Source organism: Panthera leo, chromosome F2 (genome assembly GCF_018350215.1).
Source record: "Panthera leo isolate Ple1 chromosome F2, P.leo_Ple1_pat1.1, whole genome shotgun sequence".
Taxonomy (NCBI): Eukaryota; Metazoa; Chordata; class Mammalia; order Carnivora; family Felidae; genus Panthera; species Panthera leo.
In genome coordinates, this window is record NC_056695.1 from 51755959 (window position 1) to 51774499 (window position 18541).

Genomic DNA, 18541 nt, shown 5'->3' on the forward strand with positions numbered 1-18541 from the left:
GTCTCATAGCTCACTGATACTCTGTTCTTTTTTCTTTTTCTCTTTCTCTATTTTTTGAACAGTTTTAATTGCTATACCTTTAAGTTCACTCAATGTTTTTTCTGCCATGTCTAGTTTGCTTTTAATTCTATTGAGCATATTTTTCATCTCTGTGAGTTCACACTGGCTCTCATATCTTCCTTCTCCATAACTACCATGCACAATCTATCTTATTTATTCTTGAATATATGGAATATAGTTATAATAGTTATTTTAATGTCTTTCTGTGAATTATTTTCTCTCTCACTTCTGGATTTGTTTCTGTTAATTGACTTTTCTCATTGTGATGAGTCACTTTTTTCTTTTTGCTTACATGCCTAGTCATTTTTAACTGGATATCAGATATAAATTTTATCTTCTTGGGTGCCAGATATTTTTATATTTCTCTACCTATTTTTGTGCTATTTTCTGTGACTCAGCTGTCTTTTGGAAACAGCTTGATCATATCATGACTTGTTTAAAGTTTTGTTGGGCAGAACCAAAGCAACTATAGCTAGTTTTTCCCTTTACTGAGACAATTCCCTTCTGAGTTTTCTGGGGCCCTGTAAATTACATGTTTTTTTGGAGTGGTTTTTAAGAACACAAACTGTACCTTTCTCTGTTGTCTCTGTGAATTGTTTCCTCTGCTTCTTTTGAGTGTTGCTTCTTTTCTCATCCTGAGATAGTTGCCATATACATAGGTAGCATTCAGTGCTCAGCTAAAAACTTGAAAGAAGACCTTCTGTGGACCTTCAAAGCATTCTCAATGGGAAGGGCTCATCTCTCCTTTCCTTTCTCTGCCTCTGGCCTGGAAACTCTCCAGTCAGTATGCTGTGGCATTTGAAGAGTTCATCCTTATTTGTTTTCCCTTATTCACATGGCACTCCCCTGCATTCTAGTAGCTGCACATAGTCCTTTCATGTAGTGTGTGTGTGTGTGTGTGTGTGTGTGTGTGTGTGTACGGTTTTAGTAGTTTTAGGCAGAATTAGTTCTTGACTAGAAGCAGAATTTCAGCTGTAAGTATTTGAATAACATTTTTATTCAAGTATCAAAGCAAAGATAAAGTCATTGTCAGAGTTAGGAACAACCTGCAGCCTGGTGTTCTTGGAACCTAATCACTTGCTGGAGGCTGGCTCTTCCTATAGGTTTACTGTAGTAAAGGTTATTTATGTAAAAATTGTGGAAATTTATCAACAATAATTATAATAGTTAAATTAGAGTGGACTTAAGACTGAAAAAAAAGATCGGTACAAGCGTTTAGTCTGCTGGGATGGTTTCCCACATCATAGTTTTTTATCTTCTAGTATATACAGAAATATTATAGTGTAAGTGGTAACTTTTACAGACAGACTTTATTTTCTCCATGGAAGATTAGTCTGGTAATTGCACATAAAGGATTGACAGTTGTTAATACTAAAGAGAAATCTGTGATTAAAATTTCTGAAGGTCATGTGGATTATGAAGATATTTTAATTTGAAACCTCTGACTGTAACATGTTCTTGCTCCTGATAATATATCCAGATTTATGAAACAGTATTAAAAAGAATGAAGGGGGAATGCTTAACTATGAGTTTATGATTTCAAACTTGATCTTGGGTTAGATGAATTTCAGTAAGATTTCAAACTTGGTCTTGGGTTAGATGAGTTTGAATATAATTTCAAACTTGGTCTTGGGTTAGATGAATTTGAGCAGTTACTTTCTCAAAAGGTTTTTGTGAATTTTATGTTGAAGTAGTGTTTCTCGTGGCCAACTCTTGATTTGGGGGAGTAACATCTGACACAATACCTCAGAGTCCCACTTAGAGTCAGAGGAAGAGAAGCTTGAAGAATATGTTAGCACATCCTTCAATAGCAGCAAATGAGGGTGAATTCCTGGGAATTCACATTACCAGGTTGATCAGTCTAGTGTTAAGGGGCAGGGCTTTAAGCCTCTTCTAATCCAAGAAGTAGAAGCATAGTTTTTGAGAGGCTTTACACATGATTTCTGTAGTTATACTACTAAGAGTAGCAGTATTCTAGAATTAATAGGTATACTGAATTAAAGCATAATCATTAATACTGGGCCTTTTCTGTCACACATACCTAATAATCATTGTCTTTGCAAAAAAAAAAAAAAAAAAGTGAAAGATAGTGTGTAATGTTATGCCAGTGAACCTGATATTATGCCATTATTTAAAACTAATGCTTACTTGAAATTTATGAAATCAAGGATGACCTGATGTTTTTCCGAAAACTTGGTGTTTGCTTTCCTTAATTCTTACTGATCTTGATTTTTCTTCTCAAATAACAAGTTTATACAGGACAAGATAGAGTAAGGAGGATAGAAGATCGGAAATCTTTAAGATTTTTACACTGTATATACTCTTTATTATCTATTGCGTTGGTTATCTGTGGCAATGTTAATGTCCCTACAACATACTTTACCATTACTCTTTGACTTCTGTTGGCATATGATCCAGGAATATAGACTGATATATATGAATCTATTTAAAATACCGTTCAAAATATGATTAGGCCATGGATTATATAAAGTTACTCCCTACTTAGGTGGTCCCTGGTCTGAACTAAAACAAATGCTGTTTAGAGTTTTAGATCGATTCTTTTTTTGCCACCAAAACCCACCAGAATGCCTGCAAACACATATGCTTCTTTCCAATATTGCATGTAGCTACTACAAATAATAAGTATGTTTTATTATCTTGAACCATCTGCAATAACTTTTTTCCACTTACAGTTGGGTGACCATTTTAGGTAGAGTTTTCTGCTTTTAGTCTTTTACTTGATCATTTTTAATGGTAGTGTCTGTCATAACTTAAGTTTTATGTTTTTAAAGTTAAGCCAGGTAAAAGGTAAAAAGGTAAGCCAGAGCTGAATATGGACTTTGAAGGATGATATGATACCAATCAAGTGGGATTTGAGTTTTTCTTCTCCTTAATAGCTTCAGAAGAAAAGATGAGACAACTTTGAAGTAACTACTTACTTTATGTTTAGAATTCTGTCTGGCTTTACACTTTTATACTTACGGAATATGGTAATAGATAGGAGTTAAAATGGGATTAAGGAATATTTAGCACATTTGGAGTGACTGTAGTTTATACTCAAATGTGGAAGGATTTTAGTAAAAAGCACAGACTGCCTGGATTTTTAATCTTGATTCCTCTGCTTTTCAGTTAGCCATGTTATTTATTACTGAGGATAAGTTGTCTAGCCTCTCAACAACCTTAATTTTCCCATCAGTATAATCATCTCATAGCTATGATTGTGAAGATCAAATAGACAATGATTTATATAAAGTGTGATACATACAGAGCTTTCAATAAGTATTAGCTAATATTAGTGGGATCGGCTTCCTATGGATTTTAATTTGCTCCTTTTTAAATTGAGAGGTTGGACTCTTCGTATTTATATTGCTATTTATTAAATGTATTTGAAATTTCATAGTTTTTCGTGATTAAATTAAAATGATCACTATGCCTATTCTTACAGATGAAGAAACTGAAACTTTGCATGCCCCAAGTCAAATAGCTAGGCAGTAACAGAGGCAAGTTGAAACAGAGACTTTTTTTAAAGAATATTTTAAAGAGATTATGCTATTTTTCCCTTGTATTGAATCATCAACACATAATTTATTAAACCTGCATCGTGTATATGAAACTATATTTGGTACCTCTAGTGAGGGAACAACACAGGAAGCAGAATGTAAATTAGTGTAAAACGTATAAAATGTTTTCATGACAGTGTCATAGTGCTTGAATGTACTACTTTTATATATAACAGAAGGCCTAACTTCAGAAGAAAAGTAGTAAAAACAGCTAGACTACTTTGTGAAAATTTAAGCTTTGAAGATTAAATGTTATTGTCTTTTTTCATCTTAGGGCACAGTCAGTGGTGTGCTGCTGGTTACACCAAATAATATAATGTTTGATCCACATAAAACTGACCCTTTGGTTCAAGAGAATGGCTGTGAGGAATATGGCATCATGTGTCCAATGGAAGAGGTGATGTCAGCTGCAATGTACAAAGAAATTTTGGATAGCAAAATAAAGGAATCTTTACCCATGTAAGATTGGTATTTATTCTCTTTTGTGATTTTATTACATCTAGATAGTTGGCCCTTGTCGAATACTCTTTAGTATTTTTTTTATTATAACTGCTTTTCATTTTGTCAATAATGAAAAAGTATATGTAGTATTGAAAAGATTATTCTTAACACACCTTAAACAATTAGGAATTGTTTTAGGTTTATATTTGTATATTTTGTCAGAGAACTGGATGTTTAAAGTAACCTATAAACCTCATTTAATTTAGTGTTTACCAGCTCTTTTTATAAAGACACAGAATTTTAAATTTTTTCTGTGACTAATATAAGGTAATACAAGTGAACTAGTGTAGCTTTCAGATTTTTCTTACAAGAGCCTGAAGAGTCCAGTGTGGGATATGGGGGAGATCACATGAGCATCATTCTTCCTCTGTTAATCTTGAAAGAGTTAACCTTGGAATATACTGGTCAAGGGATTTGTAGGATTCAAATAACATAGGTATAAGACTGCAGCTCAGCACAGCCTTTGAAAGTGACGTGCTTGACCACAGGAATGACCAGAGAGAAAAAGGAGGAATAAGAAATAAAAGGGGAAGAAGACAGTATACCAAAAAAGGAAGGAGAAGAAGAAAGGAAGAAAATTGATATGTAACAAAAGAACACCCTCTATTCTTCCATACATACTTTGTCAACCATTTAAAAATGGCTTCACTTTAACTGAGCCAAAGATATATGTTCCTTTATTAGCCCACAGGGATGTGGATCATTGTTCTAAAATTAACTCGTGTGGTACAGAACTGCTTAGCTAGGAAAGGAGCAAATTATTTTTGTTTCTGAGGCAGAGTACATGAGTTGTTAGGATACCTGTGGTAGAATAAAATCCCTTATTCAAGAAGTGTCCATTATACTTTCCATCCAATAGATAGTATTTTGGCTTGGTAAACTCCTCTGTAGAGGTGCAGATAATTCCCAGAATATCCTCTACTTTAGTTATTTTTGTAGATCATCATCCAAAGTCACTTTGAGCAAGTAAGTATTGTTGAAGTGGGTGGAGGGATGAAACAAAGATAAAGGAGTAAAGGATTCGGTTAAAAGAAAAACAAGATTATATATGTATGCGTATATTGTCAGTCACGGTTGAGATTTTTATTATGATTCTTTGGGATTCTCTTATGCTGAATGATCTGTAAGTATTCCACCAGGATGATGTAGAGCTCCTCTTTTTTGCAGATCGCTATTTTATAATTTAGAATGTCACCTGGAAAGACCATACATTTGGTCCAAACATTTAAAAAATTCCTCCAAAAAGAAGCGTCTTTTCAGTTCTTGCCTTATAAAGTAATTAAAAACATTATTTGGCAGCAAATCAGATAAATAAAGCAAGTAGTTTTGCAGAGTAATGTCATGTGTAGCAAAACTGACTTATAAGATTTGATTGATTTTCTTCCATCTTCTGCTTGGGAAGTTGATTTCAAAGGTATTGTTCTGGAACCGTGTTAAGCAGGAGCAGCATCATTGACAGAAATAAATATTTAGTCTTTTAGCATATTAACTGTGAAGGTTTTACAGCCTTTATTCAAACATATATTCTCTTACATTTATTAATTTTGTCTCTTACCTAAGGGTCTTAGTAAGCATCTGACTTCACCTCAGGTCATGATCTCACAGTTTGTGGGTTCGAGCCCCACGTCGGGCTCTGTGCTGACAGCTCAGAGCCTGGAGCCTGTTTCAAATTCTGTGTCTTGTTCTCTCTCTCTGCCGCTCCCCTGTTCATGCTCTGCCTCTGTCTTAAAAAAATAAATAAACATTAAAAAAAAGTTTAAAAAAAGTAAATGTTCATATACAGTTTCTCAAAATTTTGCCTTTTGCCAAGTTCCAAGACCCTATATATGCAATTTGAATGGATCACCAGTAGATGACACTATTACATTTTTAATAGCACAAATCACGTGCTTGTGTCTCCTAAGGTGAATCAGATATAAGGGAGGGAGAGAGATATATGAATTGTAATTCAACTAACACCTTTTTAAAAAATACATTTTACCTATTCTAGTTATAAAAATTGTACATACTTCTATGAAATTTGAAAAATATCAAAAAAGAATAAAAGTATTATCCAGCTTCACCATCCAGAGACAGCCAGTTATTTTTGTTTCAGCTTACATTCCTGTTTTTTTCTATTCTTAAACAAATGTTCTTGGTTTCTCCACTCAGAACTACTATAATTTCCTTTTGTCACAAACTGCTTTTAACCATCATTTTAAATTTCTGACTTTTATTTCATGCTTTATATAGATGTTTATACTACCTCCTTATAGAACTTAAACTATCTAACTTTGAACATTAGTGCTCATATCTACAAATGCCATTAAATATGGAAGTCTTAATAGAATATAAACCATTCACATATCTAGTATCTGAACCTTTAGATAAACAAGTTTTCTCTGAATTAAGAGTGGTTTCTGGTAGCCTGAAGAATTCCAGTAAGTACTGCCTCAGTTCTATTCCAGTTGGTCTTCAGCTTTGCGTTTGAGCCTAATATTTTAGTGCAATCTCTATTCAAATAGATTACAAATATCTATGTAAATAAATAAGCACTGGGTGTTCATGTATCCATGTGGGTAATATCAATGTATTTTTTTCTTTATCAAGACATTTAAAATTTTAATCAAAATTTTATCTAAGCTAATTTTCCATGTTCCATTAATGAATAATTTTTAGTGTAGAATTATAGCTTCACCCAAAAGTTACATCTTCAACCTCTTTTCAGGTAGATGAATTCAATTTGGAAATCTTACATTGATGTTTCCCAGATCTTAAATTATTGCAAAAGCTTGACTTAATTATTTGGCCTATCAGTATAAATCAAATTTTGATATGCTATTAAGTGATATATCCCTTTTAGAGAAACCTTTTTAGTACTAATTGAGTGTTAAGTTTGTGGGAAATAAAATACTGCAACTTAAAAAGTAATAACTTTTAATTTTGTTTATTAACAGAGAGATAGATCAGTTATCAGGAAGGGATTTCTGCCATTTAAAGAAAATGACAAGAAGTAATACTGATGAAATAGACTCAAGAACCCGTGATGCAGGTAATGATAGTGCCAGCACTGCTCCCAGGAGCACCGAGGAGTCTCTTTCTGAAGATGTGTTCACAGAATCGGAACTCTCTCCCATACGAGAGGAGCTTGTCTCTTCAGATGAGCTTCGACAAGATAAATCATCTGGTGCGTCATCAGAATCTGTGCAAACTGTCAATCAAAGTGGTGGAGAATGTCTAACAGCCATATCAGAGTCTTCTACTACTACTGATCACTTAAAATCTGATTCTGGACATTCTACAAATGAAGTTGGGACTTCTTCTCTTAAAACAGATGTAAATAATCTTGAAAAGGCCATTAAGGAAGGAGATCAGGCTACAGATAATTTTCAAGAGATACCAGGCTCTAAAGAACAAAGCACAAGTATAAAAGGAAATGCAGACCAGGATTTTCTTAATGAGAATTCACTACATCAGGAAGAGGGTGAAAAAGAAAGTGTATCTTTTGGGGAAGCAGCAGGTTTTAAACAAAAGCAAACTGTCAACAAAGGAAAACAAGGAAAGGAACAAAATCTGGACTCCGAGGCAGAGGTAGAAGAACTCCGGAAACTCTGGAAAACCCATACTATGCAACAGACTAAGCAGCAAAGGGAAAATATTCAACAGGTGTCACAAAAAGAAATTAAGCATAAAATAGCAACTGCTGATATAGAAGGTAAGTGTTAAGGAATATATAAAGTTAATTCATCTTACTGCATATTGTCTTCCTCCTTCCTCACGGACTAAAAAGCTGCTGTATCATAGGCCACTCTGAAGGACAATCTAGTGGCCCTTGGCTGCTACTTTTCTCCAGGGATAAGTATATGGTGTCTAGTTCCTAGTCTTGTCTTTCCTTATCCCATGGCGGATTATACACATAATGAGCATCTTTTCCACCATGTGTACACCCTCCTGACTGTGTTCTATCTTTAAACAATTAATTTCTTGAAAATGCACACAAGTTCTGGAATACCTTTGATTTCTCCATTTCTCTTAGTTCTTGGTATGTTACCTCATTAAAAGGTCTTTTTTCATTGTGCATAAAATAATGTAATTGCAGTTTGTAATTGTAATAGTGTAACTGCCAAAGTTTGTAATTGTACCTTTTTTTAAAAAAGCACAATTAGACGTACAAATTTATTTCTGAAATTATTCCAAGTATCTGGAAGTTCATCATTGTCTGATTAAACATTTCCCTTTATAAAGCACCAAGAATAATAAATTAAAACGCCATTTCTCTTTCAGTTTGGTTTTTAGTAGTTTACTTAGTGAAAAGTAGACCATGTTGTTTTCTAATGTGCACTGCTTCCACTTAATACGTAATGGGGTGTACTTCAGGGAACCTAGCCAGCATTTCTGATATTCTGGCAGAATATTGATTCTAATCAATCCAATTTACGTATGAAATTATAAAACTTAAATTCAATAATTTATTGCTGAAATAAAGTTTACCGTAGTAACCATTTTTAAGTGTAAATTTTGGTGGCATTAAGTACCTTCATGTTGTGCAGTCATCACCGCTAGCCATTTCCAGAACTTTATCATCTTTCCAAACAGAAAAGGTATCCTGCACCCGTGAAGTAGTAACTCCTCATTCTCCCCTCCCCTCCCCTCACCTCCTGGCAACCACCATTCTACTTTTTGTCTCTGTGAACTTCTGTCTATATATGAGGCAACTCATATAAGTGGAGTCATAACAATATTTGTTCTTCTGTACGTGGCTTATTACCCCTAGCACAATGACTTTTAAGTTTTATCTTTGGTGTGGCATGTATGAAAATTTGCTTCTTTTTAAAGCTGAATAATACTCTATTATGCAGTTGACCCTTGAACAACATGGGTTTGAACTGTGCAGGTCCCCTTATACATGATTTTTTTTTTTATTACAGTACAATACTGTAAATGTATTTTTTTCTTATGATTTTCTTTTCTTTTTTCTTTTTTTTTTTAATATTTATTTATTTTTGAGAGAGAGTGTGTGAGTCGGGGAGGGGCAGAGAGAGAGGGAGACACAGAATCTGAAGCAGGCTCCAGGCTCTGAGCTGTCTGCCCAGAGCCTGATGCAGGGTTCGAACTTGTGGAACCATGAGATCATGACCTGAGCCAAAGTCAGTCGCTTAACCAACTGAGCCACCCAGCCACCTCATGATTTTCTTTTTTTAATGTTTATTTTGAGAAAGAGAGCACACAAGCAGGGGAGGGGCAGGGAGAGAGACAGAGACAGAGAGAGAGGGAATATGAATCCCAAGCAAGCTCCCCACTGTCAGCACGGAGCCGATGCGGGGCTTGAACTCAAACTGTGAGATCATGACCTGAGCCGAAATCAAGTCAGATGCTTAATGCACCCATGTACCCGTTAGGATTTTCTTAACATTTTCTTTTCTCTAGCTTACTTTATTGTAAGAATACAGAGTATAATACATATAACATACAAAACCTGTGTGAATCAAGTGTTTATATTATGGGTAAAGCTTCCAGTCAACAGTAGGCTATTAGTAGTTAAGTTTTGGGTGAGTCAAACGTTATATGCAGATTTTTGACTGTGTTGGGGGTTGGTGTCCGTAACCTTGTCTCATTCAAGGGTTAACTATACATAACACATTGTTTTTATGTATTCATTTGTTAATGTACGTTTGGGTTGTTTCCACCTTTTGGCCATTGTGAATAATGCTGCTCTGAACATTAGTGTACAAATATCTGCTCAGATCCATCTTTTCCATTTTTTTTGGATATATACCCAACAGTAGATTAGCTGGATCCTATGGTATTTCTCTGTTTAATTTTTTGAGGAACGCCCAAACTGTTTTCACAATGGCTGCACATTTTATATTTCCACCAGCAATACATCAGAGTTTGGTTCAGTTTTTAAAATACGTACTGAATTTTCTTTGCACCATCTTTTTTAGATATCCTAATGATCTAAAGATTGTATTCAGTAGATGTTAAAGAATTAATTTGCTCAAATAAAATTCTATAAAAGATTGAATATGAATAGTTCCTTTGTAATACCTTTTTCCTTATTCAGAACTAATGTTCATTAAAGAACATTTGACAAGTATAGGAAATTTTTAGAAAATTGATAAAAATTACCTGAAATTCATCAATGAAATACTCATTGTTAACAATTGTTACATTTATTTTTGGTGTGTATGTGTGTGTACACACACATTTAAATACACATGTATACGATTTTGATATTTGTAAGTATCTATACATAGATATTTTTTATATAAAATCAGGATGATAGTGTTGTATCCTTTGTTTACTTAATATTTTGTGTCATGAATAATTTCCCAAGTCATTATAGTTTTTGAAAATATGGTTTTTAATGGCCCTATATTTTAACAACTTGCATATTGTTAAGACATTCAATTGTTATTAACAATTCATGTTATTTCCTGTCTTTGATATTGTAAAGAATGCTGGTGTGAATATCTTTATTTGATATCCTTGTGTCTTACGGTTGCCTTATATTTTGAAACCTTTGAAAAAGATAAAGTGAGGGATTCTGTTTAACCTAATGTGGTAGATTACTTTCATTTTAGTGGGGTTTTGGGGTGTGGGATATGATGTTAAGTAGCTAGAAGTTCTGTCATAGGGAAATAATCCAGGTTTCTAATTTTTAGTGACTTTATAATATAGCATGATTTAATAGGTACACAGCTGTGGAATATATTTGTGGGGAAAATGGTAAAGGTTCACTCTTTTAATCAGATGCAAATATTGGGGCTCATATAGATTATGCACCTTTTGCAGTATTGTACAGAAGAAAGCCATGACTAGTACCCAGCTCTCCTGACTGTAAAGTGCTTATTCTTCCATAGTATGCCAACTTCGGAAACATCATGTCCAAAATCCTGAATTCATTCATAGTGTCAGACCCTCAGTGTACCTTACGTCGGTATCTCTATTTGGGAAGTTAGAGATAATTCAGGCTTAATAAACTGTCCAGATGGCTGAGTCCAGCATATTTTTGACTGTTATATCATATATATGTAAAAGCTTCAGAAACTTTTTTTAGTAAATTTTTGTTTATTACAACTATATGAAAAGTAAACCTTTTAAAGTTCTGCAAATATTTTTAGATATTATTCTAGAAGGTTGATAGAGAACATGCAGAAAATTATGTTTGTGCATATAATTACTTTAATATGGTTGTTCCACACAAAAATTTAATAGAAGAGTTGCTGAAACTTTCACATTTTTTTCTTAATGCGCTTAGACATACTTTCAGTTCATTACTTGGGTGCTAGTTCATTGGTCTGGTTGTACCTGTCACGTTACCTTTGGAAGAAAATAAAAGTTCCTTAAAATTCATCTAAGTAAGTGTCAGTAAATTAAAATTTTATTCTATATTTGTTAGAAGTTTGGAGATAAACATCACTTTATCTGAATTTTTTAAGCATGGTATATGAGAATGGAATGAATTCTATTTGTATCTCATTTCTAGGTTCTGCACTTTTAAAAGAAAAGAGAAGGCATCGATTGCATAAGTTCTTATGTCTCAGAGTTGGAAAACCAATGAGGAAAACATTTGTTTCTCAAGCAAGTGCAACAATGCAACAGTATGCACAGAGAGATAAGAAACACGAATATTGGTTTGCTGTGCCACAAGAAAGGTAAAAAACAAAAACATTATTGAGACTGCTTGAATTAAAATTATCTTACATATCACTTAACACCAGTAGAAAAGTACTTTTAAAACCTTGACATCAAATCTTTTAAAAATAATTTAACTCCTATTTTGTGTTTTTTAATTTACCCCCCTTTTTTTTAATACATTTTTTTTTGAGAGAGCATGAGCTGGGTAGGGGCAGTAGAGAGTGGGGGGGACAAAGGATCCAAAGTAGGCTCTGTGCTGCTGCTCCATGCTGACAGCAGGGAGCCCAGTGTGCGGCTCAGACTCATGAACTGAGATGATGACCTGAGCCGAAGTCTGATGCTTAACAGACTAAACCACCTAGGTGTCCCTTAACTTACCCCAGTTTAAATTTTATTCCTTTTTGTGGTTTAATGCAAAAAAAAAGGTGAATTTTAGGTAGCTAAAATGTCATAGAGCAAGAAGTTTCATCAAAATATTAAATAGTATGGTTCTTGGGGCGCCTGGGTGGCTCAGTCGGTTAAGCGTCCGACTTCGGCTCAGGTCATGATCTCACAGTCCGTGAGTTCGAGCCCCGCGTTGGGCTCTCTGCTGACAGCTCAGAGCCTGGAGCCTGTTTCTGATTTTGTGTCTCCCTCTGTCTCTGACCCTCCCCCGTTCATGCTCTGTCTCTGTCTCAAAAATAAATAAAAAAAATAAAAATAAAAAAAATAAATAGTATGGTTCTTACCTCAAGGTAGGTAATGATCTATAATCACTTATCCCTGCTAATTGATAGCCACAAACATAGATATTTGAAATGTGTGTTTGATCCTCAAGTAAGTTTATCAGGGATTTAATTATCTTTTGTAACAGCAGGTTTTGCTATGGTAAACAAAATTGAAAATGGAGAAAGAGACTTAAAAGATTAGATCATCTGTTTCTGAACCAAGAATGCATTGTGTGTTCTTAGTATGATTTAAAAGTTAAGCACATTAAATTTTTATTGACTTGGGAAAATTTTGTGTAATGTCCACATTTATAAATTGTTTATTTCTGTTTTAGATAATTAGGTCATTGTGTGAATGAGGTCACGATCACAGGTTCAATTTCCCTTCCCATCACTAGTTTCTTTAAAGATAAACATTATCATGGGTAGCATCTGAGCTTACTCAAAAACATGCCAAGGAAAATCTTAATAGTTTTCTGAGAACAATTTGACAGAATACAGCCAAGTAAATTTTTTTTGAGTTAATGTCTTCCTGACATTAGGCTTTGTTATCTCCTTAAATAAAGCATAGTATATTTTGTATTTTAAGTCTTCAAGTTTTGTGGAGATATTTAACAAATAGTCACTTGTTCTAACAGGACAGACCACTTGTATGCCTTCTTCATTCAGTGGAGTCCAGAAATATATGCAGAAGATACTGGTGAATGTACCAGAGAACCTGGATTTATAGTAGTAAAAAAGCTTGAAGAATCTGAAACAAATGAGGATTCTACTAATGAAGCTGCAGCCAGAGAATGGGAGGTAAGGAGAAACGTGCAGATTTTTTGTGGATCTTTTTTACTTCGTGTGAATTTATAGCTTTATAGTAGTACAGGCAAAGTCAAGTGATCTTTGCACAAAAGGATAATTTTTAAAGGTTTATTTTCCTTGTATACATGTTTATTGAATGAATCTGATTAGTGACCTTGGTTTACTATTTATTATTTTCCTTTTGATTTAAAATATTAGAGAAGCAACTTATCAACGATAAAATGACTTATTGAGTATATTTTAGAGTACTAATTACTGTTTTACTAATTTTTATAAAACATTTATTTCTGATCTGGTTCCTTTTAATATTATTTCCTGCACAGAAGAAGTACACTAGTCATTTGACACGTTCATTCAAATTAGCACTGCTTTCTAAGTTCATTCCCAAGCATTATTTTGAAATGAATTTACATTAACGCTAGGGAATTAAGCTTAGGCTAATTTTACAAAGTGTAAAAATTTCACATGCTCAGATTTACTGAACTTGTTTAAATGGCCAGAATAACACTAATTAGCTTTCTGTAACCTCTTGGAAATACATCTTTTAATATTACATATAATGTTTTACCTGCTTTGTCTTATCAGATTGATGGGGTGGCAAAATCTGTTTTTTCTGTTGTGGTTGCTTGGATTAATGTCTTCTTAATGCATTAGAAAATATAGAGCAGATGCTAAAATGTGATACTATGTGGGATTAAATTTTGTTATCCATTTGGTGTTAATGTTTGTGGTTTATGTGATATGAATTTATGGTGCATGTACTTAACATGTATAATGATTAAAGGTATACATGGCAAGTCTTTCATTTAAAATGTGAACCTGATTTTGAATTAAGTTCATTTTGTGTAGTCTGTTCAGCATCAATTTGTACTGTAACTCCAATATTATGGAGGGAAAGAAGTAACATATATTGAACATTTATTTTGGGTTCTTTAATACTTTAACTAACATTATTAATCTTCATACCAGCTTTATTCACAGTAGGCCCCAAACTGGAAACAACCTGAATGCCTCCTATCAGGAGAATGGATAAATAAATTTTGGAAAATTCATGAAATTCCAAATAACATAGCAATAAAAAAGATCTGCTTGCATAAGCAACAACATGGATGAATCTCATAGATAATGTGTTTAATTAAAGAAATCAAGCCAGGCATAAAAGAGTATATACTATATAATTACATTTACATGAAGTTCAACAAGGCAGAACTAATCAAAAGTCCATCAAACTGCCGGTTTCTGGGGGTTGAGAGAGTCACTAGGGACAAGAAGGAACTTTTATAGAGTACTGGAAATATTCTGTATTTATTCTGGGTGAAGCTTAGTTACATGGGTGTTGACATACGTAAATAGTCTCTGTGTATTTAAAATTCGTTTTAGGAAGCTTTTAAAATAGAAGATCAAAGATGGGTACTTGTACTATGGTAGCAACAGTTGAAGGTGGAGTGGAAGGTGATGAAATTAAGTTTTTAAAGCAGGTATTATTACCTAGGTATTAAGACAGTATTTAATGACATCTAGATAACATTGAAGTTTCTAACTTGAGTGGCAAGGTGGGTGGCAATATTTTCAATCAGGTAATGGACTTTTCTCCATTGGAGTTGGAGCACTTAACCTTGGAAGTGATAGACTGTCTGGTTGATTATTTGATTATTAACTATTTTGATTCAAAGGAATTGCCTCAGTTCTTGTGGCAGATTCTGCAAGTTGAAATTTCTAAAGAAGAAATAAATGTCTCCTCACTTGTTTTCAACAAGAATTAATTCAAATAAAAAGTAAATGGCAGAGAAAAAAATTAATTTTAGAAACTTTTTGCTGTGTTGTCTAGGAACAGTCCTGTACTGTCTAGTCTGGTAGCCACATGTTTACTATGTGGCTATTTTGTACTTGAAATGTGGCTAATGCAACTAAGGGAATGAATTTTTAATTTTTCTTAATTTTAGTTAAATTTTAACGTGGATACTTGATTCAGCTATTGGATAAGTTTTTAATACTTTTGGAATAACTAGGATAAATGAATTTTCCACTGTAAGTCTCATGAAATCTAAATAAATCTAAATCTAAACACCATTAGGTATTTCCTGTGAAAATTTAATGTCTGACTTGAGGGGTGCTGTAGTGCAGAACATACGAATTCCTATAGATACAATAGTTACTGCCCACATGTAGCTATTCAGCACTTTTGGAATGTGGCTAGTATGAATTAACATGTTCCCTGTAAATACAAACTATATACTGGAATTTAAAGATCTAGAATTAAAAGAAAAATGTAAAATATCATTAATTTTATATTGATTATGTTGAAATGACAGTATTTTAGATATATTGAGTTAAGTAAAAAACAGTTATTTTAACTTTTTTTTAATGGATTTGCTAGAAAATTTATAATCGCATATTGCTTTTTTTTTATTTATACATTGGGAAAACTTTTGCATATGATTAACTTACTCTGCTCCAACTTCTCTTCTGTGTGAGTCCTGTCCCTCTCCCATTGTAAGCGCCGTGAGGGCAGGATTTTCTCAGCTTCATACATGACTGTGTTCTCAGAGCTAAAAACAATGCAAGCATATAATTCATCCTCAATATTATTTTTATATTACTGTTTATTGGATTAAGGAATAAATTTGGGCATAGATTAAAATAGGATATAAAAGTTTTGCTCATTTTTCATGATAGTCTACATCCTAAAATAAGTTCTTATGCCAGTTGTAGTAAATCGGTCATAAATTTATAGATGCTGGAAGTTAGAATTAACTGGCAGTTCAGCCTCTCCTATTTTACACTGTTCTTTGTTCTGCTTTAACATAATTCCATGGTAGAGTTTATCACCTCAGAGGGCAGTACTTTTCATTTTAGGAGAACTCTGTTAGAAAGTTCTTTCTTAATAGTGAGTTTAAAGAAACATATCTCTATAAGTGTAATCCATTTGTTTTTGTTCTTCTGATGCACGTCAGCAACAAATGTTCTCTATATACTATGATAATCTGAAAATATTTATTCTTTAATCTTCCAGGATTATTTTCCCTGGTGTCTCCACTGTTTATTAACTCTTTATAGATTCAACATTACCTTCATCATTACTCTCAAATGTGTTAAAATTTAATCCAAACTATGGCACCCCAAATTACTAAAATGTGCACTTAAGATACCAAGAAAAATTCTATAATATTTGAAATAAATTCAGTTCTGAAATATGCACATTGAAAGTCCTATTTGTTTTTCAATTTCTAATGTTCTTAAATTAAGGTCTTTTTTAAAAAAATTTTAATATTTACGTTTATGTATATTGGAGAGAGAGAGAATGTGCACGTGAGTGGGGGGAAGGGCAGAGAGAGAGAAGGAGACACAGAATCTGGAGCAGGCTGCAGGCTCTGAGCAGGCTGTCAGCACAGAGCCTGATGCAGGGCTCGAACCCACAAACTGTGAGATCATGACCTGAGCTGAAGTTGGATGCTTAACTGACTGAGCCACCCAGGCGCCCCTAATGTTTGTTTCTTTTTGAGAGAGAAAAAGTGACACAGCGTGACAAGGGAAGTATTCTAATGACATTTCAACAAAGTATTGGAAGGTCTTAAGGTAAAGGTGGGGAAAGATGCCTATTGGCACTATTTACTGATGATAGTGCCTTGATTTGATAAACAAACAAAAATAGAGATAAATAGTATAATGAAGTTGCATATACCAATCACTGTGCTTTATCGACTTATTCTATGATCCTTCCTTTTCCCCAGTTCACATTTCTTCAAATGTCATAAATATGTTTAAAATATATGTAACATGAATGTATTTTTATGATTTGTTCTTTGAATCAGGATGCAACTAAGCTCCAAATGTTTCAGTCAGTTAAAATGTCTCCTAAGTCTCTGTAAATGTAGATTCTCTATTTCTTTGCTGTGCTTTGTTTTTTTCCTCGTAATTTTCATTTTTAAGAAATCAGTTTTTTTTTTCTCTAGGATGTCCTACAGTCTAGATTTTGCTGATAGCTTCCCCACAGTGTTATCAAAATGTTATTCTGTCTTAGATCTAGAGCAACCCATCTAATCATAGACTGTCATCTTTATTTTACAGATAATTTCTCTAAACTTGTTTCTTACTTAGCCCAAATCCTCTTTGTAGCAAATCATAATAGTTAATCGGTAATTCAGAGCCTATAGTCCTTTTCACCATACCAAATTCTCAGTCTTGGCAGAAACTTTTAATCATTTGGGGGAGCTTTCAAAACTTACTGCCTCAGGGTCACCTCAGACCAAGTCAAAGTCCGTATTCTGTACAGCTCCTTAGGTGATGACATTGTACAATAAAAGGGGAAAACCACTCTGCTATCCCATGTCATCACTTCACATGTTGTGTTAAACATATGCAATGCTAAGACTGTGGAACATTCTTTCACACTACATTGACCATACTGTAATTTAATTTTCATGTTCCTGTCATGGAAGTTCCATTGTATAAAATATTTTTCAAAAAATTCCTCTTACTTTGTGTGTTGCATCTGCATACCTAAAACATAAATTTGATTCACTATGGAGAATGGTTTAATTATTTTATGCCTTGATTTTTAAAAGCATATTGTTTCTTTGTTTTGTTTGTTTGTTTGTTTTATCAATGACAGGCAGAATTACTTCAGGCATAGCTCCCTTTATACACCAAAAGATTTTTATCATATTGTGTACTTAGAGGCACTACAAGGAGAGGGAAACCAAAAACATACCAGGCTGTGAGTCATTCACCACCACCTCTTGAACTTGTCCATCAAATACCTTTTGAAGTTTGATGTACTTGACAAGTGCCCAAGAATCTAATAGTATAGTCTAATGCAGTGGCTACCCTGATAAGCTTAAAATGCCTTTGAAGCCTGTCTTTAAGACTCATGTGAATTTTGCATTCATCTTTTAAATTTATCTGTTGTATTATAAATGGAATTTTTAAAATTTCTTATCATGAAATGAAAGTGATACTACAGTAATGTAAGTCAATTTTATTCTGTCACCAAGTACCACATGGCTCATGACTGCACCCTTCAGGTGGTATTACCTCAACCCCAAGTACCAACTTCAAGAGACTCTCATTTAGAATCCTCCGAAAGTTTTGGGTTTCAAAGTGTCACGTGTTGGGTATGCCAGTCTTGCTGCTTTGATGACACAGGTCTCAAAAGTGGAGCTTTTTAAGCTACATTGCTTTTTTGTCCCACTTCTTTTGGGTTGACTTTCACTCTTTTTAGGATAAAAGCTGGCAAAAATTTTTCCATTTTTCATCTCCAAAGTTAATTTTATACCACTTCTA

General features: G+C 33.7%; 1 protein-coding gene across 9 annotated transcripts in view; it reads left to right on the plus strand.

Moving 5' to 3' along the window:
* The window catches only part of OXR1 (oxidation resistance 1), a 362974-nt gene that overhangs the window by 316859 nt on the left and 27574 nt on the right, over window positions 1-18541 (plus strand). For 8 of the 9 annotated variants that reach the window (XM_042924407.1, XM_042924410.1, XM_042924409.1 and 5 more), the window contains 4 exons: window positions 3895-4079; window positions 7058-7815; window positions 11590-11758; window positions 13087-13249. In XM_042924407.1, coding sequence (XP_042780341.1) covers window positions 3895-4079; window positions 7058-7815; window positions 11590-11758; window positions 13087-13249 — 1275 coding nt within the window. Of the gene's footprint in view, window positions 1-3505; window positions 3561-3894; window positions 4080-7057; window positions 7816-11589; window positions 11759-13086; window positions 13250-18541 lie in introns of those variants that run through there. The other variant, XM_042924415.1, reaches the window with a different exon arrangement.